Source organism: Haemaphysalis longicornis, unplaced genomic scaffold (genome assembly GCF_048455015.1).
Source record: "Haemaphysalis longicornis isolate Haplotype H1 unplaced genomic scaffold, Haemaphysalis longicornis Haplotype H1 scaffold_4, whole genome shotgun sequence".
Taxonomy (NCBI): domain Eukaryota; kingdom Metazoa; phylum Arthropoda; class Arachnida; order Ixodida; family Ixodidae; genus Haemaphysalis; species Haemaphysalis longicornis.
Window position 1 is genome coordinate 37,098,909 of NW_027526361.1, and position 27,401 is coordinate 37,126,309.

A 27,401-nucleotide genomic window follows, 5' to 3' on the forward strand; every position below is an offset into this window, starting at 1 on the left:
ACAATGCCAGCACAGGCGTAGCTATGCAAGCACACTCAGCAGGTCTGAAAAATTGGCTCACTGCTATCCATTTTTGTAAAACAAATTTTGAGCCCAATTGGGGTACGTTTTATTGCGATGATTTATGGTTCAAATCAACCTGGAACCAAAGGAAACCACAATGAACATTGGAATGGGCTGCCAAGGAACTGCTCTTCTTTATTTCTCCCCCTCATTTGACGTATATGAAAAGGTATTGATTGCATCCGACCTTGTCTTGCAAATTCAAGAACAAACAAAACAGATGCGGAATAGATAAAATTTTCCAAAAAAAGTTTCAAATATAAATTGTTACAGGAGCACTAAAGCAGCCACACTGAATTTGTTTCAGGGTTGCAAACTGACTCTACATCAATACACGTTTGTGTTGAATGGATTGTAATTTGGGACAAAACTAAGGCACCTTTAAAAAACATGCTGAATTGAAATGTCTTCATTTCAGCACCCCAACGTGATTCCCACATCAAGACATCTTATTTCCCTCTCTTGCTATTTTTTTTGCTTCCAAAGCCCCATCACACATTACAAATTGTTCGCATGATGAAGTGGGTTAACGCTGCAAAGCAGCTTTAACCCCGATCAAACACTTGTTGACTGGGATAAGTGCACTTGCCTCCAAACGTCACTTGGGGGTAAGCTCGTGGCTTGTAAGGCATTGCCCCAGCCTCAAGGGCCTTGCACACGAAGCCATCCAGAAAGGACAATGTTGTGTCAATCTGCAGTGACAAACATTTGTAACAGACAACCTCCATTAAGAGTGTTGAAAGAAATAAAAAAACGGGAGGCTTTCCATGAGCTCTTTAAATGCAGACTACAGGTCAATACGCGAATAAGCACCCACAATACATTTGTTCCTCTTGTTGGAAAACAAGGCAGGGGAAACTCAAGGGCAATGATGCCCTATTTGACTCAGCTTCAAAAAGTGCTTTTATTACACAATATGACAGACGCCTGGCTTCAGGAGGGCATTCTTCAGAATGCCACGAAGCCTCTCCTTCAACTTGAGCCTACTCAATATGCTTTTTGACTAAGATGTAGGAGTTAAGCACCAAAAAAACATTGAGGGCTGCTAGTAGTACTAGCAAAGTCTTTTACTGGGAAAGGGAAGGCCGGTTGGCCAGAGGGGGAAATGGAAATAGCAGCAAGGAAGGAATAAACGTTTCTTGAATCTTTAAGGGGCATCCATGCAGCTTCCAATGGAGGAACTAATGGTCCAGTTTGAGGTACCGAGCTGGGTGTAGACCTCACCTCACACTACTCGCGCCAGACCGCTCTCAAGGGAAAAAGCGCCTAGCGTGGCGAGGAATTGGGGGTCATGGTATGGGGGATCATCTGGGGAAGAACCATGGGGGAGTGCACTTCCGAGAATATGGCGGCGGTCTGCGAATGCCAGCCCAGCGCCAGATTGAATGATGCAGGTCCCCGATAGAGATCGCTGAATAGTGCGGAGCTCACTTAAGCCATTGGCATGTGCACCCTTCCTTGACAAGCAGGATTTCATGTTAGAACATGATGCCTGGCTCAGAGGAGAAATTTCTGTGTCTGTACATTTGTCACGACGTACCGTCACGGCATACCGTCACAGGTGTGCACATCCACGTAAGTGTGCGTAGGTGTGCATCTGTGCACTACAACGAATACATCTGTCATCGTTCCCACTCCTCCTGAAGAGGAGTTACCCACAATTCTTTTTTTGTATAATCGGCATTGCACGCACAGGTGCACATTCATAAATTTAATACCCCTGCTACACTTGGCGTCCGAATGTTATTCGAACTGAATGTCATTTGACTCAAATGAGGGGCTTCGAATGCCATTCAAGCTCCATTCGATTCAGAAGGGGTGCACGGCAACGTTGCAGAGAAAGTTCTGTGGTGCCGGTGCAGTGCAGCAGCGTGGTTCCGCGGTGCCGTGCATCATGGCTGCACCGTCAGCAGCGCCCCTGCGTGTTTACAATCGAGCGAGGTGCAGGCATAGTCATCTGCTAATCATCCTCGCCTGTCGTCCTCTACAACTGGATGTTACGGCCAGCTGGGTTGCGTCGTACGCATCAGCGGCGACGCTAAGTTCGTCCCGTGTATCTTCGAGCTCGACGGACATTTTCACGCGGTCACCGCAACTGCCGGTAGCCGCCTGCCAACCCGCAATGCCCCAACGCTCACGGCACCGAATCGCTGCACCTCCTCCGTAGCAGGTGCAGCGGTTCTCAGCACCGCGGCGGCACCGCTGCTGCACCATGAGCAATCGAGCGACGCGGTGCACGGCACCTTTCCTGCAGCGGCGAATCGAGTGCTTTGGTGCAGCGCACCGTGCAACGGTGCAGGCGTTGCAGGGAATCGCGTCTGAATCGAATGGGGCTTCAAAATCCACCGTGCTCCACTGCAATTTTGATGGCATTTGAAAGCTTCAACAATTGCTCGCCGTGCTGTGTGGCACTGCTGCTGTCGAGTTCTGTTTTTACACAATAATGCAAATATCAAATTTAGCAGCAGTCCTAGGCCTTAAAATGATATCAAATTGTAAATAACGTAAGCTTTGACACGGTTTTTGCTTAATTCTGAATCACAATTGAGGTTTTTTGTGCTGTTTTGTGCTGTCTGGCCACACTGGTTTGTCGCTTGCTTGCACAGGTGCTGAGAGTATGGGATTATTACATCTTGATATCACGGCTTAAGTGAAGGAGAAGTAAACAAAGCCCCACAATAAGGGATATTTTGTTTGTTTTAAGTACGCCAGTAATGTGTTTATGCTGACTTGGAACGCTGTGCACGAGGGTGCTAGAAATGGCATTCAAGAGCTTCAGATGTCTCTCTAAGTGCTCATTTGGCTCGAATCTCATTTGAGCCAAATGGCTGGGAGGCCCCAAATGGCTTGGGACCTCCCAGTGCATCTGTACCCATTCACGTTTCATGTTCACGCTCCGTCAATAAAATTCAATTCAATTCAATTCAATTCAAAACACAGTGGAGCAGCACAACTTTGCATTTGAGTCAAATGACATTTGGTTCAAATGACATTCAGACGCTAGTGGAGCAGGGGTATACCAAGTGTTACATCCGCAGAAAAACACAATACATTGACTCGAATTTAAAACCCACAAATTTTGGGCTTTTGCCGTGACAAGGAAACACCTAGGTGGCACATGTCGTGGCGGAAGGGCTACAGCCTAATTTATACCAGCCTTGGCTTTCCACATAAGCTTGACGTTGCATGCACAGATGTTTGTTTTTCAGCTTTACATTACCACCTGGCTTCAAACCACCAGCTTTGCGCATACCAGCAGGATGCCGTAAGTCCCTCCTCAACCATAGTGGGCTGAATTTAAGAGTTAGACTGAGGAAAGCCCCTCCTGTAGTACAGTCGAGCCCATTGATAATGATGCTGCTTTTAACAATATACCGGATATAACGATGAACAACTATGGCCCCGTTCACTTCCATATGCATTTCATGGGAAAATAAACCACTTATTACAATGCTCCAATGCCACAATATTGGATATAACGATTAAATCCGGTTACGGAATTCACCGAAAATGCGAGCTGCCGCTGGCTCTCCACGTCAACCCTGCCGACGGTATGCGCCGCAAGCCACGGTGTGCCATGCATCTCTTCCGCCCCAAAGAAAATGAGTCGACTGTGCCACTTACAAGAAAGCCAGGGGAAAGGGAGAGCAGTTTTCCTTACGAACCCCCCTCCTGGCGCCGTCGCTCTGGCATCGTTCCCGTGCCCGCTCACGAGCCTCACGCCGCTCGCTTGCACGTTTGCTTGTTGTGTCCCGTGCACACCGCTTTGAATCTCTTCCACCACCTCCGTTTTTTTGCAGAAGGGACACCAGAGCCAATGTTTCGGAAACATTCGAGTGCCTCACTGAAGAGGCAATCGTTGCGCTGATAAGTGCTGTGTACAGCAGTGACAGTGATACTCTGACAACACGATTGAGCAGCCTACTCAGTTAGTGGCTTCGCAGGAGGCCCAATGCATGATACAGTCCCTCAGGGGCTTCGTTTCCGCCGAGGACCTTTCGCTCAGCTAGGTGAAGCACCTTGAAAAAGATGTGCGCCATCTTTGCGTGAAGCAAACAAACCTGACTGACTACAGCATCTTTTCTACAAATAAACAGTAGCACGACCTTGCTTGCATGCAAATAAAATGTTTTGATCTCAGTTTTGTCTTTTTTTTTTTTTGCAGCCTGCTTGATCGGTTATAATGTTGGAATTTCCTTGGCACTTGGATATTGTTATAAGTGGACTAGACCGTACCAGTATGACCACACGACTGCTTATTTCCTATTGTCTGTATGCTTATCTTCAACTTACAAGAGGCTGTTTTCCCAGTACTCTGCAGTTATTGTTTCTCATTCTGACAGGTGGACTTGCCTTAACACTTGCTTCTTCTTCTCTATGATCTCCAGCTTCCAAGCCATCCTTGTGTGCGTGCAGCAGTTTGTTCCAGTTCACGAGTTCCTGTGACCTCTAACAAAACAAGGAGAAAAAAAGCTCATTGAAGACACTAAACAGTTCTCTTAAGAAAATGAGGAATAGTCAATAGTCAGTCGGGTAGCCTTCGTATTGTTTTCTCGTGGGTGCTTCTAAACATCACCCCTTCGTTTTATTCATTTGGGAAGGGGTGGGTGCAGAAACTCTCAGTGACTATTTAACACCTGCAAACAGGCAAATGCCAAAAATTAGAAGCATGAAATTTGGACATAGCTAGGAGACATGACGCCTTCCATGCTTTAAAAACGAGCTTGCCATGAAGTCTCACCCAGGTATCGATAATATAAAACAAGCACAACTAGGAAGAGATACAACCTACAAGTGCACAACAACTACCCGAGTAGACGGTAAAGTAGTCAACAGTCAACCGCTGAGTGCTTCTGTCTATATAAGAAAGTGCTTCTGTCTATACAACAAGTGTCTATATAAAAATTGTCTATATAAACGTGCTATTCCATCGTGGGAATGCCTTTGACATTGTCCCCCTTATCAAAGGGGCCAATAAATGGATTATTCTTAGTCACGTAGCAGCCTTCTTGCTCGGGTTTCTGCCTACTGTGATAGTAGATACGAGAGAAAGCATCCTGGGTAAGAAGAATGGCTGCTTCATTTTTTTCTATTAGATCTCTCTGTTATGAGACATCGATGCGGGGTTACTTTTCTCCTCTGACTGCTATGACACCTGCCTGAGGGGCAGCTGGGAGGGACAATGAAGGACTCTGGTTTGAGGCTGCCCTGCGTAGCTACACACCCGCACCTCTTCACTTCACTACCAAAGAAAGTTTCTATCTAGAGCTCAAATATAAAGAAAAAAGACATGAGCCGTTCACAGCCGCCTGACTGGCCAACTACTGCAATGACATCCTACAGGTTTGCAGTGCAGTTTGATGCTATCACAGTCCTCAGGATATCAGCCTTCACTTCGTTTACGGTTAATAGAAAGTCTTTGTTTGTGGTTGCACAGTTTATACAGATCAACTCACCATACAAAAAATTCTGTGGACATGCATCGTCACAGTACATCACCAAATCACCGCATAGTACGAGGAGAGTGGTGACTGTAAACGAACTTACCTAAGGAAGTACAGTAAGTAAAACTTACTTACAAGGGACACTCAAGGGACCCGGGAGACATGTCTCTTGTAACCAAGGTCTCTTGCAATCAAAAATTCTAAATACTGTGCGGAGTCGAACATAGCCACTTTGTTGATAAATCAGTATCAAAGCGTATTCAGACAGGTTGACAAGAAAATTCTCACTATGTCGTAAGAAAGTGATTCATAGTAGTTTTAGGGACAACAGATTTGCATTAGCTTCCTTCCCAGCTTTTGTAGGCAAAGCACTTCACTTTGCAAGTGTTCCTGTCCTCGCAATAGCGTTAAAGTGCTCTTAGACAATTGTCAGCCTTAACTGCCAGCACTTTCTGCCCTACAATACCCTCGTCATCCTACTCCTCTGGGTCACCACCTAGGGCACCATTTACTTGCGCGAGGATCACACGATCTGTAGGCTCCTCGAACACACAAGGTCCACATCTGCAGACACAAACTCTCCAAAAGTTTCTGGAACATCTGCGGTCTCTTGGATGCAGGCCCAGACTTCATCTTCAGGGCAGTTTCCCACAAGGTCCTTCATATAAGGCCCCCCTTCTTCTAAATAGTGAAGAATGTACTCTAGGTACCCCAAGAAGTTGCCCTTAGTAACAGAGTGCCTCTCGTAACCATGCCTCTCATATGCGATGTTGCTAAGTTGGTGAACTAAGGAAAAACAACCAAACCATTTTCAAATGTCTCTTATAAGCAGGTGTCTCTTGTAACAGCGTTTCTCGTAACAACGTTCTACTGTAATTAGGAAGTGTTTATAACCCCCTTCAGTGTCCCTTTAATCGAGGCTTTGTCACAGAACACTGTACCTGCTTAACGAGGGGCGATGCACTGTTGTTAGCAAGGTGAGCCAGAATCCCCTTGTCGTCATGAAGCGGCTGCTTCCAGTTTGACAACAGCGCACACAGGGACGTCAGGACGCATAGGCAGAGGTGAATTTGGCCTTGGCAAGCCTCCAGGAGAGACATCAGTTTGTGAAGTGCCTCTTCGAACGAGCAGGTGGGCTCACCTCCTGGCTTGACTTCTCCGAATGCCTATTAAGAATCAAATGGCATGATTTCCCTTACATTTCACGAGACACAGCGAGATGCTACTGTGACTTCAGCACTTGGCGTTGATTCTTGACTACATACGCCAGCATTGAACAGAAGCAGCTTTTCTCATAAGAGATATACAGTGCAGCCCCTGTTCACACGTCATACCTGCCAACCTAGCAACATGAAAATTCGGGAGACCGCAGCAAGGGGGAGGGGGCGGAGGGGGAGAGAGAAAGAGGGATTTTTTTTGCAAATTACTGAGACTGGAGATTGACATTGGAAAGGACATTGACATTGGATGTCAATTGGATGTCATTGGACATTGGAAAGGACATTGACATTGACACTGGACATTGACATTGGATGTTTATTTTGAGCTGCTTTGTTCTTTCCACGAAGTCGCGAAGCACGGAAACTCAGCTGTGTATGAGTCCAGAAATACTTGCAAGTACTTCTTTGCTTTTGACAGCACCATCGATCTTACAACTGAACTCGGGAAAACATGCAACTGATGCCTAGGCAGGCGACGAAGGCCTAGCGTACAAAATGCGCTCGCACTTCCTCCAAACCCGGTCGTGCTCTAAACCATAGCCGGTCGTGCTCTAAACGACCTGCTTGCAGCATTCATGAAAGACCTGTTTTCAGTGGTGGTAGCTAGCGATCCTTGCGGAGGTCGGCAGCAACAGATTTCCGCACACACGGCCACAGCCAACGTTGGCCACGGCCGCCTCGATCCGCGCCGCCGCCGTGGCGCGCATGCCCCCCTTCTGCCGAACCAACCGATCTCCATTGGCAGTTGGCGATCCGAAGTGGCCGGCGTTGCTACAAATTTCAAGTTGACAACACGCCGCATTAACACAGACACTCTTGAAGTACTCGCATCAACGCTTCATGCCAAAACTATACGTGGAACGTCAGCTACGACAGAGAGACGCGAAAGTTGTGGTACCATTTCCCTCACCTTCTTTCGGTACGGTGGCGAGCGCGTCTCGCGGCCGGCCTTCGCCCAGTTGCGCGGTACTCTATAGCAGTCTATAGTGCCTAGAATATACTTAGCGGTACTCTACGGTAAGGTTACAATAAACTAGAAGTACAGTGGCGAGTGCTCTCTTGCAGCACCGCAACTGTCACAGCAATAAAGACTGATGTACGCGCGTGATTAAAAAAAAAACGCCTCTACTGTGGCGGCCACTTTTCGGGAGATTCAAGATAGCTTTCGTACAATCGGGAGATAAGGGCAAAATTCGGGAGTCTCCCGGACAATTCGGGAGAGTTGGCAGGTATGTACGTGTTTCACCGTACCGAGAAAACAAAATGTGACAACCAGGAAAATGCAGCAGTCAGGAAACCTTCGAAAATGAACGAAAACAGTGTAGCTTTGACTTGCAACCATGTATTTCTAAAACTTTGGTTTTCGAATCTTAAAAAACGCGAGAATGCGGGGTTGCCACTTTTTGCGATCACTGGAAAACATCATGCACGGCGCCTCTCTTCCGCGCCGGCTGCTTGTCGACTGCGGGTAGTACGTCAAGCTTCTCCTCAAGGGAAAGCGCCTCCCGTTTTCACGACACCATCGAGGCACAACAAAGTTTGCGGTTGCAAGTTCAACGGTGTTCTCAAAGCTTGAAGCGCACGATGACAACGAGAGCGTGTGCTATTTTTGCGGTGGTGCTTTAAAGGGACCCTGCAACACTCTTTGAGCAGTACAAGTAAACCTGCGCGACGTTTAGATTACACTGCCAGGAATACCTGAGCCAAATATTACACGTGCACGTGAAGCGGTGAGCGCGCAAATCGATGTGAAAGACGCGGAAAAACCAACCGCTCTCTCTTCAGTTGTCCTCATTATGCATGGCCTAAGGGACGTCACATAGGCCATGGCTGCCAGATCGGCTGTCACTGGTCAACTCGGCGGCTAGATTCTCCCATTTCCGTCGTCGTCATCGCTGTGTACGAACCTCTTCTATGCCTGAACCTGTAGGCACAGTTTTGCCGTTTCTTTTGTGTTTTGAGTAGTGCGCGCGGAGTTTGAGTGATGAGCTCAATACTTCCTTTTCAACGGGACCACTCGACTACAAACGTTTATTGCTTCAAAAACGCCCTACCAGCCCGAGCGCGCACTTGCGAGCAGGCACCGATGCCTACTTTTTTGTGGCACCAGACCGGAAATAGGCCCCTCCGCGTTGCGGAGAAAAGGAGAAAAATACCCGGCATGTGATATATCGAAGGCCGCCGAAGAGAACGCCGCGAGCCGCCTCCCTCTCCGGGAAAGAGCGCGCAGCTTTCGTCGCGTTCCGTGGTCGAGTTGAGAGGGAACGATTATGCGCGATTTCTCATCGCGCGTAGTTTCGTTAATTGTGAACGGATTTTTATAATTCTTGCGGGAGGAGATTTCTGGGACAATAGACTTTATCCCAAAACACATTACTAGTAGTCGATGGCAAGTGTTGCAGGGTCCCTTTAATGGCAAACACGCACTTAAACTTCCAATGTGAGCGCAGTGATGATGGTGACAGCATAGAGTAATATAGGGCCATCTAGCGGTGACGAATCGCTTCGCGTGTGACTTCATTAAGTCAGTTCCGCAGCCAAGCCTGGCCAAGGTTCGTCAAATGCTAAATTGCCGGTCCGCGCATGTTGCCCAGGCGAGTTCGGAGTGTCATACTGCGACTAATGATCTGGAAACGTAGTCTGAGCCACGACGTAACAGTGAGGATTTTAATACATGGAACTCTATGCGAGCTGTGCCGGAACTAGACAAAAACAATGTAGCAGCCTAGAAAACGCAGTAAGAGCGGGGTTCTGCTGTACTCACCCACGCTAACAGCATCACCAATGGTGCGCTTCTCCCACTGAGGTCTACATCTGCCTTGAGCAACACCGGTAGTATGTGAGGCAACACCGTCCCATCTGTACGGGGTAAAGACATGGTACACACAAAAATTGGCAAATTTAGTTTCAACTAACTCTTTTACAAGCACCACAGACCCACCTTTTAACTAACTCTTTTACAAGCACCACAGACCCACCTTTACTGAAGATGTTGACGAATTCAAGAGCAGTGGCCTCCGACACTTGATCAGGTGCCAAAAACAGCAGGTTGACAAATGTCGTTGCAAACCACACGATGTGACTTGAATATGTGCACAACGCTAAGGCCATTTGCTTGATTTTCGAGCTAGGGTGTTGTTTGCAGGAGGTTGTTTTATAATGCACGATGCTTACTTCTTACCCCAAACTGTTGCGACTATCATCCTTCACCAAGCCAGGAAATTTATCTTTGTAAAGCCCACATAAGCTTGAGCTAGGCAGCTACAGCTAATGTCTCATCACTCGACATCAGTTAATTAAACTTCTTCCCTTAGCCTGACAAAATGTCAAGTTTTCTGCATGAAAAGCAATCTATTGTGTGAGTTGGTCCACTCAGTTATCTGCTTTGCTCGCCCACAAAATTCATGGCCCTGTATCAGAGTTATAGCGAGCAGATATCAACTCTATTGTTAGAAACTATTTCGCAAACTGGGGTGAGATATTCGCATTACAAAGGCAAGTTAATGTTGCAAGACAGTGGAAATGGCAGCTTTCTTGAAAAAGCATGACAACTGCTATAAAGGATATAGTTTAAGAAGGTGAATGATCTTGCCACACACAAAGGTGCGAACGGCAGCATCCACACTTGTAGAGGCATACTTCAAGATTCGATTGACGATGGCAGCCACATTATTTGCATTTGCCATGGTCACCAGGAGGTTAAGCGTCTGCACAAAGAAGAATAGAGGAGATACCAAAATTAAATGAAATGCTACAATCAACATGGGACAGAAGTACCTAGCCACTTTATTTTAAATTCAGCATCACTCGACAAACAGCGGTGGATCCAAGGGCAACATGGGTGCCATCTCTCCGTTTTTGGCCATGCTCCAAGGCATAGATGGTATTCACTGATAAGTTTTGCTGTCAATTTCTTCGCATGGCAACGCTAGAAACAGTCGCAGACATGGCAGAAGCGCCACGGACATGAGGAGGCTTGTGCCACTGCGCCTGCACGCCAAAGAAAAAAAAACACCGGCGTGCGTTGTCGGCCCCATTTCAACCCGATTCTCAATGGTGGTGTCAACAAAGATGTTATTAATCGCACTCACATTGGAGTTGAGGCGTTACTTTGCGTTCAGTGGGGTAGAGTTTGGAATGTCCAACAGAAATCGTGTGCTTAGCATGGACAAGTACCGCCATCCCGCGGAGCCCGGCATAAACAGTGGCGGCGCACTCACATGGTTGCCTGTATTCATGCTTTGCCAGCAGTGAACACAACCTATATGCTCTACCATACTGCCCCATAAGGGACCACCCTGGATCTTCCCTGGTTGACAATAGAGTAAGGCTTTTTTGCTCAACAGAATAATGTATCATCTTTGATAACACGCATCAGTCATTCAAATTTCTTTGGTTTCAAAGCAGTTTACAGTAAATTTATTTTTTTGATAACGGGCAGTAATCGCTGTAAACAGATTTTCACTTGAAGTCTCACTTCTCGTTTTTACAAATTGCACAATTTTATTTAAATGTGAGCATACTTGTGGTTTGTTCATCCTAAGGGATCTTGAAAACTAATTTTCAAAATAATCTGGACATAGCTCACAATGTGCTCACAACCTTTTCTTCCCCCGCAAAGGGCACAAGTTTACATCAAACTACGCATATAAATCAATGCATTAACAATTGAGCAATGATTTATGAAAAACTGCATGTTTAATTATAAACATCCTCAATACCAACTTTCTGCAAGTCGCAGAAACTTGTGACTCATCGGGTGCTTACATCATGGGCATTGTGCACTTATAAACTTGTTAAAGGACAACTGCACTCAAAATTTCGACCTCTTGAAAACCTTATTTTCGTATAGTCTGTCTAAAAAGTCTCCAGGATACAAAATATGACTGCTAAAATAGGCATATCTACGGCGCGAAAGGCCATCAAAAATCGGTGATTTCGAAACAGAAACTGAGAATAGCTCGGCCATTGCAGCCAAGCTAAAGTGACGCTGCAGAAGGCCCAGCCGGCGACCAAGCAGCCGTAAGGGACAGGCCTGCACGAGGAAACCTGCACCAAACGCTTCCCCCTCGCAGCAGGCCTAGGAGAAAAGTGCTCATCGTAGCTCGACCGGTTCTCCCGGCTGGCCGAAGGAAAAATCACCCGGCCGGCCACATTGTCACTTCCACTTCATGGCTGTCTGCGCGGTCCACCGGCAGGTGCAGCATTTGGTCTCCTCGATTTGGCTACACTTTCTGCTCTAGTTCACAAAAGTGCCGTGCAAGTGCAGTGCCAGTTCTTTCAGTGCGAGTGCAGCCATACACTAGCGCTTTCCGTGCAGCGGCCGAATCGAGGGCAAAAGTGCACAAACGTCGTCTGCTGCGGTCCGTGTTTGTGAGCACGTTTTTTTTTTTTTTTTTCTCTCGAAATGGCGTTACCCTGCACTCACCTTGTGTTTCGTACACAAATACACTATCTCGTTGCACGTGACGACCATTCTCGTCTAAAACGGGAAACGCTGTCGTTTCAACTCCGTTTACTGACACAAGTATCATGCTGGAGCTGTCTGCTAGGTCTGCTACGATGCGCACCAAAAAATGCGCCAAAGCACGCTGCACCTTGCACGAGACGAGAACTCGCACAGAGGCTAGTGTAGAAGTGTAGAAGAACTCATGCAGCACAGCGTCAAATCGAGGGCCGAAGTGCAGGTGCCGCTAGCTGCACTGGCAAATCGAGTGCGAGATTCCTGCACCGCCTCAACTGGTGCAGAAAGTGTAGCCAAATCGAGGAGACCAATTGCCTGCAATGGAGCTATTTTGAACGTGTATGACTTATTAACAACACATCTCATGGGGCTACCAGCAAGTGCCCAGCTGGTTTGGCGGTTTGTACTGTACATTCACAGTAAATTTGGCCGAGGTGAAATTTGAGTGCAGTTGGCCCTTAACTTCTGAATTACCATATCATGCTCAATGTGTTACTCGCCGTAGCCATGAAAATAACTCTACATCCCGCGTCTTCAATGCCACCAACGCTGCAATCGGACAAAGAGTAAAAAGTCACCTTGATCCGGACGCTCTCATCAGGATGGTGGAGGCACTCGATGATGACCTCTTGACAGGTAACAGCTTCCGATGGGCAGCATTTGGCAAGCACTCGCTCCAGTACGTCAACACCTGTTGGTCGCGAGACACCACAAAGCAATCAGGCCTTTCTTTATACCCACCTTTATCATTTTATACCTTTACCTTTCTTCAGGCATTTCAGCAGCAATGCAATACAGCATGAAACAGAGCTTACATTAAACAGAACTATGACCTGACTGTCCAATTGTCAGACTCAATGTAGGCTGCCTAAATTCCAAGCCACCAGAAACCAATCACTTCTCTCTCACTGAAACATCAGGTGCTGTATTAATGCTAAAAAGTCCATATTCATCCAAAATGCCAAAATAGAATGCGCATTATACTGCAGGATGCCTTGCAGCTTTGCAGCACAGCCATCCTATGTGGCTTGTGAGAATTGTTTGCTATGAGCATTGTTTGCCCATTCATAGTGGCAAATAGACTCGGCAATAACCTCGCACCAGTGCTGCCCCTTTCCTGAACTATCATTGCCACAGAGTCACACCAAAGTGTAATTCAGACAAGGACATCTAACGTTGAATGCACACCATTATTTTCTGCTTTACAAGGTGGCGGCGTCACCTATTGTGCACTTAACCAAGTTGACCTCTAGGCTGCCAAATTGCACACCAACAATGTACGCGCAAGTGCAGTGTCACTAGTTCAGCAAAACATTTGGCATGGCAGAAAGAATTATAGAGTCTCCTGTGCCAAGCACTTTTAATTTAACCTTTTTCTAGGCTACGCTCAGAGCAGCCTGCAGCAGTACAGCAAGAAGGGCATCATCACGGTGAGAAAGCCATGAAGACAAAATGCATGTTTGGTTCCTTCAAAAGATTGCCTCGTTAGAATCATGCTGACACCACTTATAACGCACACTTCGCTCAAATAAGCTATATAATTAGGAAAAAAGGGAATGTCCGTGTGACCCACGAACTCATTTCCCGCAACAGAACCTATGATGTTATACCAGCCAGCTCTGCAATTAGCGGAGGCCGGCAAAAGCAAACGCATACCGTATTTACACGATTGTAGGTCGACCCTTGTTTTCAAATTTTACAATCCAATGTTGGGGGATCGACTTAGAATCGAAATCGAACAGTCTACCGCTAGTAACGGCAAGAGAAACGAGAAATCTGGGGTGCTACGAGGTGTGGACAGCTTTGCACCCTCATTCCCATGGTTATAGTCTAAAGTGTGAACCGCATGGGGCGTTTTCTGCTCACGAAAATGCGCCGCACTGACGCTGCTGTAAATACCACCCGCATGCTGCGCGCTACGCGATCAGTGGCGGCAACTTGGCGGCGTCACCAGCCACGAAAAGATGCGCGTAGCTCCAGCGACTGCTTCTGACAACTCTTTAAGATATCACCGAAGGCACAAACGAAGGCGTTTGTGCAAGAAAGGAGCTGATGATGTGGTCGAAAACGACACTATAAAGCATCATCCGCGCCGCTAGGGAAAGCGCCAATCAAATATCTGCCATCGTGGTAAGCCTAAACATCTCCAGCAGCGCCAGCCGGCTGTCCCGAGCGCTTTCAAACTGCTGCCATGAAGAGCGCGCCTCCCCATTGGGGCAAGTCGTCAGGCTCCTCCCACTGCCGCGCTCGTCACGCGTCATACCGACGTAGAACGAGAAGCTGCCGTCCGCGCGGAATCGGCGACGCGGGCGTGAAAAAGTCGCCCACGCATCGCCGATGTGCACGAATCGCGTGCAGAAACGCGTCAAGAAGCGTTTTATTCGTCCCTAATAAACAAAATGAGTATTTGCGAATCCCTTGATTCAGTGAGCGGCACTAACGTAGCCCAAATCAAAAAACATGGCGGCCGCTTCCCTCAGCCGCCATGTTGTTTGTTTTGGTATCGCGCGGCAGTGGCTGCTGCCGGTTGCTTCGATGGTTGTCATCTCGCAGCGAATGTGTTCTTTCCGCTCAACGCACAGCGCATGGTTATTCCGGGTGCTTATACAAAAGCTTTTATTTTTTAGCATCTACCACGCATACCGCGAGCGCACGGCTCTTGTGGGAGCATCGATCATTGATGGTAGAGCCGCTGTGTGGGCTGCCGGAAGAGCTTTTCTTTGTGATACGACTTTCTAGGCGGCACTTTTTTTTTTTTTGAGAGAGAGACACAGAGAGAGAAAGATGCAACTTTTGGGGGTCGACCTACATTCGGGTCGACTTATAATCGTGTAAATACGGTATTAGGCAGAGCTTATAAGCTTGCCAAACGAGCTATTTGCGCTTAAATTTAGGGCACATTCTTTTTATATCAGTAAGAATAGTGGGACAAACAGTAGAAGTTATGAAAGCACACGTAAACATAGAAGTACCGATGCGTACTGCTGTTGGTACTGCGCGCACTAAGCTTGGTTTAGATGCGTAGCACTGCAGGGCTTCGGGGTTGTCTCAGACGACACTGGCCGATTGACGCAAGCAACGGTGTCTTGCGTAACCACATTTGTCAAGCGAGCACCATGCTTTACGAAACGATTATTTTCTCCATGAACAAAAATAAGCCAGGTTTAAAGGTGGTCACAAACAAACCAAAGGCAGAAAACGGCTTCCCGCGGTGTGGTGGTGCCATCTACATTGACTAACAGTAAGCAAGCCTCCGCTTCACACCAAGTTTAGCTGAAAGACCTGTTCTCACGATGTCATCGCAAACGTCGTTCGAACACACGCTTTGGCGCAAGAATCAAAATTTTTAACTTAAACTGGTTAATTTCGCAGTGAATAAAGCATTGTTTGCTTCCGGACAAGCGCTGGGGCACTATAGAACACAAAATCTTTCAAATAAAACAAACTTGTATTTTGTCTTCATGGCCCCTTTAAAGAAAGTTTGGGAAATCTATTGTCAGTGCGCACAGTTTACTTTTGCACGCGTGAAAAGCCTTGCACATGTGAAAGCCAGAAAGGATCACCAACTTCGTCAAAGTGAGTACTGTCATCATCCCTAACATCAGTTTCTCCCATTGCAGTCAATATTTGCTTATAACCACACAGGCTTCTCCGTATTTAACATGTGCTACCAATGAAGCTTTGATAGGGACAGTTCGCACCAAGAAGTTAGCAATAAGGATTGTGACCCGTAACTTCGTTTCTATCTATGGCAGATCTTCCAAAACCTCACGAAGAAGTTGGCTGACGCTTTCTTTCAATCAATGCATTGCTCATGCCACACATTTCCAGTGGCACGCTTGTTTTACGTGTTTGGGTCCTTGGTTGAGTCCCAGTTACGCTGCACGTGCAAGCAAACCTCTCTTGGTGCTACTTTGGAGCACAGAACTGGGCAGAGTTTTGTGAAAAACTTTTTGTATGCCACTTTTTGTGCGTATCATCCAACATCTTTTCATTTTTATAATTATTTTTTTCTGTTTCGTTTTCGTTTTTCTTGTATCATCTGGCTTAGCGAGCCAGCGTGACGACCCCGCTAAAATCGCCGATTTCCATTAAATTCATTCTCTCTCTTTCTCTTGCTCTCCTTTACATAGGTACGCTTTAATTCCCTAAATGAGAGCTGAATCAGCAGTAAAGAAAAATGTTTGACTATGCTACCGACTGTCCTGACCTATAACGCACAACTTGTTCGCCACAAGCAAGTCAGGAATGGTGACTTGCCTGCGTGCGTTATAGCTACTTACATGTGCCTGCCTGAAAAATTAACTAACTACAGGCCTAATGTGCCCAATCTACACCCTGCCTATGAAGCATTCTGTGGTTTAAGACCTGAAATTCTTCTTAACCCGTCTCTCCACAGGCATAGTGTATATCAGCACAGCATGTGTACAAATATGCAGCAGGTTAATGCAATGCAGGGATGTACAGTCGAACGCCGTTATAACGGAGTAGTATCGGGACAGTAATTTAGCTCATTATATCCGATATTCACTGCAACAGTAGAGCTGAAAATCAGTTCATAAACAATCGGTGATCTGACTACCGCAAAAATCCTCGATACAAAAACGCATTATTTTAATCTTTAAACCTACTCTAAACAAGGTAACCCTTATCTTTCTCCTCGTGGCATTCCAAGCTCAATGAACCGAAACATGAAACGGGAAATTACGACAGAGCAAAATTCATTTGACAAAATAGGCCCGCGTTCCTATTTTTTCGAGGAAGGATGCGATCTTTGCCTGGTGGCTATTCACAGCATTGAGCAGGACGAAGTTTTCAACAGTGTCCACGAACAAAGGGGTCTTTTCTACTTCTGTAGTTCCGGACGCTGAAAGATTTTCTAAGTAGCTTCTCAGCCTACTGGTCTAATATTTATTCGTTATATCCGATAGTGTGCGTGGTGCCCACAGTTTCACTTTCGTTATAAGAGAATAAGTGTCGTTGAAATATTGCATGACCAACCACAGTTTGTAATTAGTTCACTATAGCCGATAATTCACTATATCAGTGTTCATTATAATGAGGCTCAACTGCACAGGATTATTCGCAAATGTCAAATGAGCATCATGAATGCACAAGGCGAGACAGTGTGGCATACGTCCCAGTAATGACCAACAAATTAAGCACTCCATGTTGACGAGCAAACATTTCAAAAAGGTAAGAAATAAAATGCTTTTCAAACAGTTTTCTTGTTCCTACCAGAGTAGTTTAAATCCGTGCAGTTTGAATTCAGCATTTTGGCTATACAGGCAACGGCACTCTTCTCCAGCGGGCTTCCATGGGGTGTAACCTTTGACATGGTGTGCAGCGACTCCCAAAGAATAGCTGCAATGAAAGCCAGATGTGCACAAACGTCACCGAGACAACAAAGCCTGTGGTGCAGGACATTAGGAGCCAAGAAGTGAGCTGCAGAAAACGGAAGCACCTTCTTGTAACGGGCCACTTCAAGGGGGCCCTGAAACAGGAATGACACTAACCATGCCTTCGTGAATGGAAGCACAATAGAATCTGTAGTGTTATTGGCGCCACAGAACGACGATCAGTGATTTGCAAATTACAAAAGATGCCTTTTAAGTGATCTAGTTTACTTTTGTTGTGCTGTTCTCAAAAGCAAGATATCCCAGATATTTAGAGCACCCAAGCTCTCCCCGCCTGGTCTAACTAAAGGGTTTTTTAAGCCTACCATCGCAGCATACATTGGATGACTGCTGTCATTTGCAGGTGACAACTTCTAATGCGATTTTCACCCATATTTCTGGTGAGTGGTGACAACCTGCTGCTGCGGCAACGTGCATCAGTTCATGATTGATGCCAGCACACTGCTGCCGCTCACCAAGCTAAATGCGCGAACTGACATCACGGATCTTTGACATTTGTCTAAGAACCTCATCTATGTCACAGCTGCTTACTACTGCTTTTTTAGTCAGAACAATCAGCACTCTCAAATTAAAATCAGATATACATGCCGCAGGCTGTTCATACTTCAGGCCGGAAACCCTGGTGAGTAAAGGAAGTGAACTAAACAGCGATATCAACCCATATAATCAATGCCACTGCTCTTTTACAGCGGCTATCAGGTGCTCTCATTGCTGCAACTGAAAGAAAGCCAGCCACACTGGCACACAACTTCAACACAACACTGGCTCATTTCATCCAATTGCCGATGCTAAGACAATTGTCATGACGCAATAAGTGAAATTTAGTAAAATTCCTAAGAGGATGTAATTAACAGAGTGTCCATGAAAAGCACTGGCCACTGGTTCGATAAAAGTATCTAAATACAGTAAGGACATCAGGAAAGCATGCTTCATACCGTAGCAGATCGTTTGGTTGACCACCCTCGATTCCAAAATCTCCTTTATTGCACTGAGAACATCCTTCATTTGCCTAGAAAGCGAATGAAATAAAGTAGCAGTAATAAAATGCTATAATAAATTTCCGTGAACATTAAAATCTCAATATTTTGCAAGCTTCATGATATCCAGGGCCGCACAAAGAATTTTTTTTTAAATGCAGAGCATTTCAGTAACTCACGATGTCACCCGTGTTGACGTCCATAGTCGTAGTCCGCACGCCTCCCCCTACACTATATAAAAAAAAATACTATCCGGCGCCTGGTTTCGATCCCTCGACCCTGCGGGCGGAACGCAATGTACATGGTGCTCTACCCACTGCGCCACAAAGCCGACACAGAATGGGAGGCTACGAATGCGCCTTATATCCTTGACTCATTCAAACTACGTCAAGAAGCTGCTGATACAACGCATTCACTTCCACCAACTCCCCAAACACCAAACGTTAACGCAATACACCCACCCCCTATGCGACGCATTTACTCGAGTCCCCCTCGCGGGGAGATGGGCCCAATTTTTTGAGGGAAGAGGAAAGGGGGGGGGGGGGGGTTGCAAACACATAGGTAGCAATGCTGAAAATTTATATTGGCTTATTTTCGCATGTGAATCATGCACATCGGTGACGTATAATACCAGGTTACAAAATGTCGAAACGAGAAAATATTTGAGAAACTCCCCACCCCCTCCTGGGTACGGCCCTAGTGATATCAACACTCTACTATCACTGCACAATGATGTAACAATACTATTTTTTGAGAGCATAAAACAGAAACTAACCATCCCACAAAGATAACTGTTATTTTTTTATGTTCTGCTTGTTATTATTAACATATGAAATATTATGTGTGCTGCATGTCTACTGCTGGTACAGCAGCACCACTATGAAGAAATTAATGCAACAGCAAAGTAAAGTACATTTTCAATCCCTGTCACTGCATAAAAAACAATGTGCAGAAGAAAAAATTCTCATCTCCTTTCATGATGGCATGATGCAGAAAAAACAGGATTCCAACATCAATCCAGACAAAAAAATCAAAACCTGAACTATCCCTTTGCCAATTATATTTTCGCGCACTGCGATATTTATGACACAGTTACACACAGGGCCCATGCACAAGGAGAATAGAAGCCCAGATTATTTTTTATAAGTTTATTAGTTTTGCCAAGAAGCGCAAGCAAGGCAACAGCGTCACTAGCACTGGAAGATAAAACAAGGCAGTAGGAAGAACCCTGAAAACATTGGCGACACTTACTCTGTGTTATGCGCCATGTGGCCCAATGCGCTGAGAATGGTCAGCTGAAGCCAGGGTGCTGAGATTCCTCCAAACTCGTAGTCACTGTGCACTTTTTTTAACCGCAGTTGACTCAGAACTTCAAGCAGCGGTGAACACAGGTGGCCGACCCCACTAGACTGTTGCTTTTGTTGCAGCCACACAATGAAGAGAGAAAGAAAACAAAAAAAAGAGAGAAAAACAAAATAAATTTGAAACATAACTTGAATCTTTTCACTCATACAGTGGCCACTTTGGTATGATGTACAGCCTTCATCAAAAGCTCGCAGACACGGCACTTGTGACAAAATGCAGAAAGGAATGGAAGAAGCCTTTTTTTTAGGAGCAGCAGCTTTGAAAGAATATCCTGCAAGCAATAATAACGATTCTACAGCACATTTTGGAGGGCACCTTGTCATTTGGTAAGCGCAACGGACGATTTCAGATGCATTGTGGCTTTGAAACTTTGGACAAAGACTGCACAAAGGTCAATTATGGAGAAAATGAGCAAAGTCAGTCGGACAGTAACTGTGCTGAATTAAGAAAGGAGAACTGAGTCAGGCCCGTGTACAGTGATTTAGGCTTGATTTTGGTGGAACAAAATTCTGTCTCTTTAATTTGTTTTTAAAAAGGTGGTGCATTCAAAACGTAAAATGTGGGGAACCGAGAAATTAATTCACTCTAACAAGGTATACTGTTATAGGTTCACTCTGACTGCATTTTGAGCCATAATTAAAAACACCCCTGTCCTGGTAGCACCGTGATTGTAACCCAGCTGACAAGGCTACATCCCCACAAGTGCTCTCCTGAAAAAATTAATTTGCGAAACATGGCGGACGAAAAGCAGAGATGTGAATATTGCCTAGGACAGCTATCGCCTGTAACAGAAAAAATAAATATTTTGTGCCTAATAAGATTTTTGTGCCTGCCCTAAGAGCAGTGCTAGTATTAAACGAAGAGTATAAAACATAGGTATATTATTTTTTTTTTCGGTAAATGTCCCGTCATCAATCCGCTACCAAGGAGATACCACTACTAATCATCATCAATCATCATCAGACTAGGGGTTAGCCAAAAAAGTTCGCCTGCCTCGTACTTGCACTTATGCATCAGTGCATGCCATAGCAGATGGTTGCAGATAAATTCAGGCAACCTTCTCGCCCCTATCAGTAAAGAAAAACGTTCCTTTAGGCCCAGTTTTACACCTCTGTGTTGCAGCAGAGTACTGTGGCCACTACAGCTCAGTAGCAAGTTTGGAACATGCCAAAATGAGCACGTCATAGCTTGCAAAAACCTGAGGCACTTTGTGATTGCAATGCCACTAATGTGCATCCCTTACCCTTGCACACTCTTGTATACAGAGAGCTGCTGATGCGACCACATTGACTTCAGAGTCAGCAAGCCCAGCTTCCAAGACTGGCAGCACCGTCAGTGGAAGCTGACAGGAACCACACTGGGAGTGACAGTGCTGCAGGGCTAACAGGGCAGCTTGCCGGACAGCAGAGCTAGATGTGGAAAGAAAAAATCAGAGCCGTACCACTCAATGTGAAAGCTGCCGGAAGTTCAGAGCAGTGATTCGCCGTAATGGGCTGCAGCGCCGTTATCCGCTCACTGCTACCACCCAATGCAATTCAAATTTCTCGCCTTCGCAGTGCTCGCGCGCCCCCCTGCCTAAAATTGCGCCAGCGAGAGTACTGTTCTTTATGTGCTTGCTTTTCCTCCCGCACGTGCCGGCCTTGCACTGACACTTTTTTTCACTTACGATCGCAAAAACCAACCCAACATGTGTTCCGAACTGAATGACCGTGGGTGCTGCCGGTTAATTACAAATATCTTGCACCAAATGTGCCTGAATTTTTTTTTTTTTTCAGCTAAGCAACAGGGAGATGTATGACAAGCGCCAGTGTTTCACAAGTTTCGAAGGGTTATAACTATTTAAACCGCTCGTTTTCGAAGCCCCTGTGGGACGCCCTACAACGAAACGCAGGGCTCTACTTGGGTCCGTTATCTCGCAGCAACGCTTGATTCCGGCAGTCTTTTGACATCGACCGTTACAGTGAGCTACAACGACATGGAGAACCCCTAAAGAGCTCTGCACTTAAAAAGTGCTTTAAATCCCCATGGTGTGATTCCAATGTCCTCTGCATGTAAATGCAACAGTAAGAAAATAATATCCAGTGTGTTTTACAGCCCAATACATGCATAGAACAAACAAACAACTCACTTGGCTAAGTTTGATTTCTACAGAAAAAGGCACACCCACGCATCACACTACAACTTCGTAAACGTGTTATTCCTACCAGAAGGACCAGTTAAGTAGAAGAAACAACAGATCTCACAGCCTCATCCGAAAAAGCAGCCCTCCCTCTCTTTTTTTTTTTTTTTTGGCATAACAAGAGTCTGGAGCTTGAACAAGGTTATTAGGATGCCATACCACATTATTTCCTTTTTTTTTACTTACTGCTTAGGAACACTATACAAAATGGGTAAGAAAAATTTGCCAGGGATCCTGATCTGTTGACTAAGCAAACAAAACAAGCACAAGGCCTGAAAAAACAAGGTCAAATACAATACGCACAAATACGTAAGGCGACAGCAGCAATTGACAAAGAATGTTACGCAATGTGTAGCAAATGTCTCATCTTTATTTCAAACCCCGCAAAAATGGTACTGCACTAAAGCTTCCACATACAATGGTAACTTTTCCCCAATTGTTCACAGTAACAGAGTGCATGCTTCGCGTAGGGTTATAACTAAGGATTTGATTTTTAATTTTAAAACGAATAAATGCTGCCAGAACATCCACTGATAAAATTTTAGTGCATTCATTTTTTTTTTTAATGCTAAACTAATGAGCAGAAAAAAAAAGCAAGATGGACCGTTTCAGTATCTAGTGGAAACATGGAAAATACAGGGTTTAAGGGGGCCTCAGTACTTCAGACAGAAAATGGAGTCAGGAGATCCCCGAGTTCAAAGAATAGCCCCCTAAAGAAGCAAGCAATCCTTATTCACAAAATTTTTCAACCATTCATTACACAAAACAAAGCTTTAAACTTTTACTAAGTAAGAGGTCTGAACAAAAAATAATCACCAACAAACGCCAAAGTTTTGCACAAAAAATAAATTGCGAAACATGTGAGTTGAAATCTGTCGAAAATGACATTACACTCGAGGGAGGCTAGTGTTCAAATTACCTGTAGTGCTTTGTCTTCTCAAGGACGAGTGGTTGCACAGCATACGCAAATTCACCATGAATTAGCTTTGGTATAATTTCAAGTGCCATGACAACTGCCAGTGATACCTTGCTTGCCAGGTCCTGGAAAAGGTAGCACTCCGGTTGAGCACGGAAACTTACTGTTTGCCTACTTGTTCTATAAGTCTCGCATTAACCACTTGCAGTCTGGACCTTTTACCTACTTTCCGGTTGTTCCAATCCAGAAAGTGGGTAAAAGGTCCGGACCGGAGCGGCCAGTCCTTTTAACCACTTGTGAGAAAAAACTGAGTAAAATCGTGGTACTTAACTTTGAACACCAAAGTTGGGCGTAGCCTGAAAACGGACCGCTACGGCCACGTTTCCGTTAACCCGACAACGAACTGCGAAGGGTTAATGTCACCATAGCCACCATGCCCAATTAAATGAGAGCACTTATTACTATTGCTGACCTTGAGCAATGCTGAAAAGACTCTATGAAGGCAGTTCTCAAAGTACACCCATGCTATCACATGCACAGAAGTTTGTTTCCGTAAGGACAAGCATAGTGCCATGTAGTGCTTGGCTTACCCGTTGAATGCTGTTAATTAGCAACACCACCAGCTCATGGCTTGGGTCCAAAAACACAGATGTGGCTAGGTAGCCTGAAAACAAAGAATGTCACACACCATCTTCTTAATTAAGCTGCCGTTAAAGGCCAACGGCACTCAAAATTTTAGCCTCTTGAAGACGTTATTTTCTTATAGTCTGCCTTAAAACATTAAAGCCGTTCCACTCAATGTGAAAGTTGTCGGAAAAGCAGATCAGTGATTCACCATAATGGGCTGTAGCGCCGTTATCCGCTCACTGCTGCCACCCAATGCAATTCAAATTTTCCTCCTTTGCAGTGCTCGCGCGCCCCCTGCCTGAAACTGCGCCAGCGGGAGCTCTGTTCTTTTTGTGCTTGCTTTTCTTCCCGCAAGTGCCGGCGTTGCACTGCCACTTTTTTTCGCTTGCTATCGTAAAAAGCAACCCAATGAGTGCTCCCAACTAAATGAACGCGGGCACTGCCGGTTAATTAAGTATATTTCACCTCAAATGTACCTACACTTTTCTTTGCGCTAAACAATGGGGAGGTGTATGACAAGCGCCAGCGGTTCATGGGTTTAGAACGCTTATGACATATAAACCGCCCAGCTTTTGAAGCCTCTGGGTTACGCCGCGACGACAGCCATTACAACGGAATGCCGTGTGGCTCTACTTGGGTACAGCGTGCGAGCTACGACGACAAGGCGACCCCCTAAAGTGCTCTGCACTTAATACTGCAAGAACAGCTGAAACACGCGTATCCGCGGTGCAAATGACCATCGAAAATCAGAGATTTCAAAACCGAAATTGAGAAGAGCGCAGCCATTATGGCCAGGCTGACGTGAAGTGGCAGCCGGCCGAGCCAGCCAGCGAGCCACCTCACGTGGCCGGCCGGCCGGAGCGAACATGCTCTGCCCTCGCCGCCGCCCTAGGAGACGCACGCCCAGCGCAGCCCAACCGGTTCTCCTGGCTGGCCGTACAAAAAAGCGCAAGGTCGGCCGCAGTGTCACTTCCATTTCATGGATGTTTGCACGATCTGCCGGCAGGTGCAGCGTCGCCTGCGACGGAGCTCTTTTAAACACTTCTAATCCACAGTTTTTGCAACACTGTGGGTCTTGGTTAAGAATCCGCAACATTAAATAAAACAAACCACTGTCAATGACCAAATTCACATAGAAACAGTAAGATGAACTTGGTTACGGCTAACTTTCAGATTCAGAGAACAATTTAGGGACATTTGTTTGGTTTTCCACAGACTCAATGCAAAACTAAACCACTTAAAATGACCAGTTTCACTGGCATTCTTTTGTTAAAATGAACTTTCATAGGGACTGCCACCGCTGCTAATTTTGCACAGCGAATATCCGTCTTGGCAGGGCATTCACATAACCGGAGGGAAAGCAAAAGAGAAATAAGGAATGCTTTGCAGTAAATAAAGCGTTTTTGCCAGTGTCTGTTGGCAAATATAGCTGTCTTAAGACATCCTTGAGATGCCTGACCATGACGAGGACATTAGCATGGAGCCTGCACCAATCACACACGACACAAAAGATAATAGCTTAAATTCTTCAGGGAACCTTTTTAAATGCAGAGCATTTCAGTAACTCACGATGTCACCCGCGTTGACGTCCGTAGTCGTAGTCTGCACCCCTCCCCCACTATATAAAAAAAAAATACTATCCGGCGCCTGGTTTCGATCCCTCGACCGTGCGGGCGGAACGCAATGTACATGGTGCTCTACCCACTGCGCCACAAAGCCGACACAGAATGGTTGATTGATTGATTGTGGGGTTTAACGCGCCGACGCAACGCAGGCGATGAGGCACGCCGTAGTGGAGGGCTCCGGATTAATTTTGACCACCTGGGGATCTTTATCGTGCGCCGAAATCTCGTACACACGGGCGTTTTTGCTTTTCGCCTCCATCAGAAAAGCAGCCGCCGCGGCCGGGAATCGAACCCGCGACCTCGTGCTCAGCAGCGCAACGCCTTAGCCACTGAGCCACCGCGGCGGGTCAACCGACACAGAATGGGAGGCTACGAACGCGCCTTATATCCTTGACTCATTCAAACTACGTCAAGAAGCTGCTGATACAACGCATTCACTACCACCAACTCCCCAAACACTAAACGTTAACGCAATACACCCACCCCCTATGCGACGTATTTACTCGAGTCCCCCTCGCGGGGAGATGGGCCCAATTTTTTTTTTCAGCAGCACTCAGGCAGAAGAGGATTTCTAAGCTGATTGGGTTAGGTGGCGTCATTTATGACTGCACACCGATTTGCACTACAGCGAAAATCACCCAACACAGACTGGATGAAACCAAGCAGGTGTGCTTTAAGAGTTTTCTGTCAAGCCGAGTCAAATAAGGGCTTTCTCATTGTCATTTTTCCCAAAGTACGTCGCGTTCATTCACTATCTTCAATTAAATTTTTAAATGCACTTGGGCACGTTCTCAATTCTTTTGTGGAGGGCACTTCTGATCAGCCAAACTTCTGATAAGACTATCATGTTTTCGCAGTCCCTTCAAGTTGCTCTTAATGGGGGTTCACTATGGGTGAACCCAGGAGCTGGGGAGAGCATATAAGCAGTCTAGTGTTTGAGCACTTAGGCCACACAGACGTCTGAAATGCAACATTTTATTATAATATAGGGGTGAGACTTGCTTGTCTAGCCAAATGCTGAACATTAATCAAACGTGGCCCCTAAATCACCCCGATACCGAACCACCCTCATCAAAAAATGTGTGGCAACAAATTTCTTTATCAATGCAGAACAGTCTGCGCAGTGTTACACTAAAGGCAGTCGCATTGCGTTTGTTTCCAATGGTACGTCACTTTGGGCCAGAGTGTGATGCTTCACTTGGCAGATGGCGGTCAAAAGACCAGTATGCAATGCTTCGCGCTGCCTGTGTGACGGCATTTGAATAAAAGTTTGGATTGCAACATAAGGTTTGCTTCACAACCCTGCTTTTGTTGCCTGGTGATCCTGGTTCATGAAGCCTCGAATTGGCTATAAATGTGTTCTCCCCACGGCATCGGTTAATATACTTGGGTGACCAGGATTCAAAGAAAAACCATTTTATAGAGTCATAGCTGACAGAGCAGCACGGATACGTCCTTACCGATTAGCTTCTGGCTAAGTTGCCCTTGCTGCAGAAGCTTGACGGCGTGAACATAAGCAAACGGCGTTGGATGCCCCATCATTTCCAAAAACATGGCTTGAAGAAGGCACTCTTCCAAACGATCCTGAAAAATTAAATAAGCGATTCAGTTCGTCGATCTGAACGCACAAGGAAGTGAGGCTAATCCTTACGGTTTTGGTACAGTCTTTCATGTCTTGCTCCAACGTTGACAGTTTCCGCAAGATGATCGCCGTCTCATCCTTCAGGAAAATCAAATAACGATTAGTCATTGCATCAATGCTTTCAAACTAAACTACGACCGACCTCCTTAGATGGGGCTGCTCCTATCTCCAGGGTAAACTCATGCAGAAGAAACTCCCCTCTCAATATGTTTCGGCTTACGTAAGCCTGCAGAGAGTTTACAGTTTTTTCGACGATTTTTGACATCGTGCGGTAAAATTCATCCAGACGTCATTTCTGCACGCAAAAAGAAACCACAACACACATACACACACCAAGAAAAGTTGCAGGCACTGGCAGCTGACATGTTTGTTGTGGTTGGCTGCTGCAGAAGCGCCAAGCGCGTGGTCTGTCTGTTCCGTTCTCGTAAATAAGACTTCTATAATATTTATCACTCTTTAACA

At 45.9% G+C, this 27,401-nt stretch overlaps 1 protein-coding gene across 1 annotated transcript; it reads right to left on the minus strand.

The window, feature by feature from the left end:
• Nucleotides 1-134: 134 nt before the first annotated feature.
• On the minus strand, nt 135-27,333 carry LOC144179713 (AP-4 complex subunit epsilon-1-like). The gene is made up of 17 exons (XM_077708156.1): nt 27,082-27,333; nt 26,949-27,017; nt 26,758-26,881; nt 23,636-23,709; nt 23,049-23,170; nt 21,194-21,359; nt 19,837-20,000; nt 18,544-18,617; nt 17,430-17,555; nt 12,770-12,882; nt 10,295-10,434; nt 9,706-9,818; nt 9,492-9,586; nt 6,449-6,673; nt 4,417-4,512; nt 653-755; nt 135-139 (listed from the first exon to the last, which is right to left on the minus strand). The coding sequence occupies exons 1-17, from the start codon at nt 27,202-27,204 to the stop codon at nt 135-137; spliced, it is 1,932 nt and encodes a 643-aa protein (XP_077564282.1). The 5' UTR covers nt 27,205-27,333.
• Between the last annotated feature and the right edge of the window lie 68 nt (nt 27,334-27,401).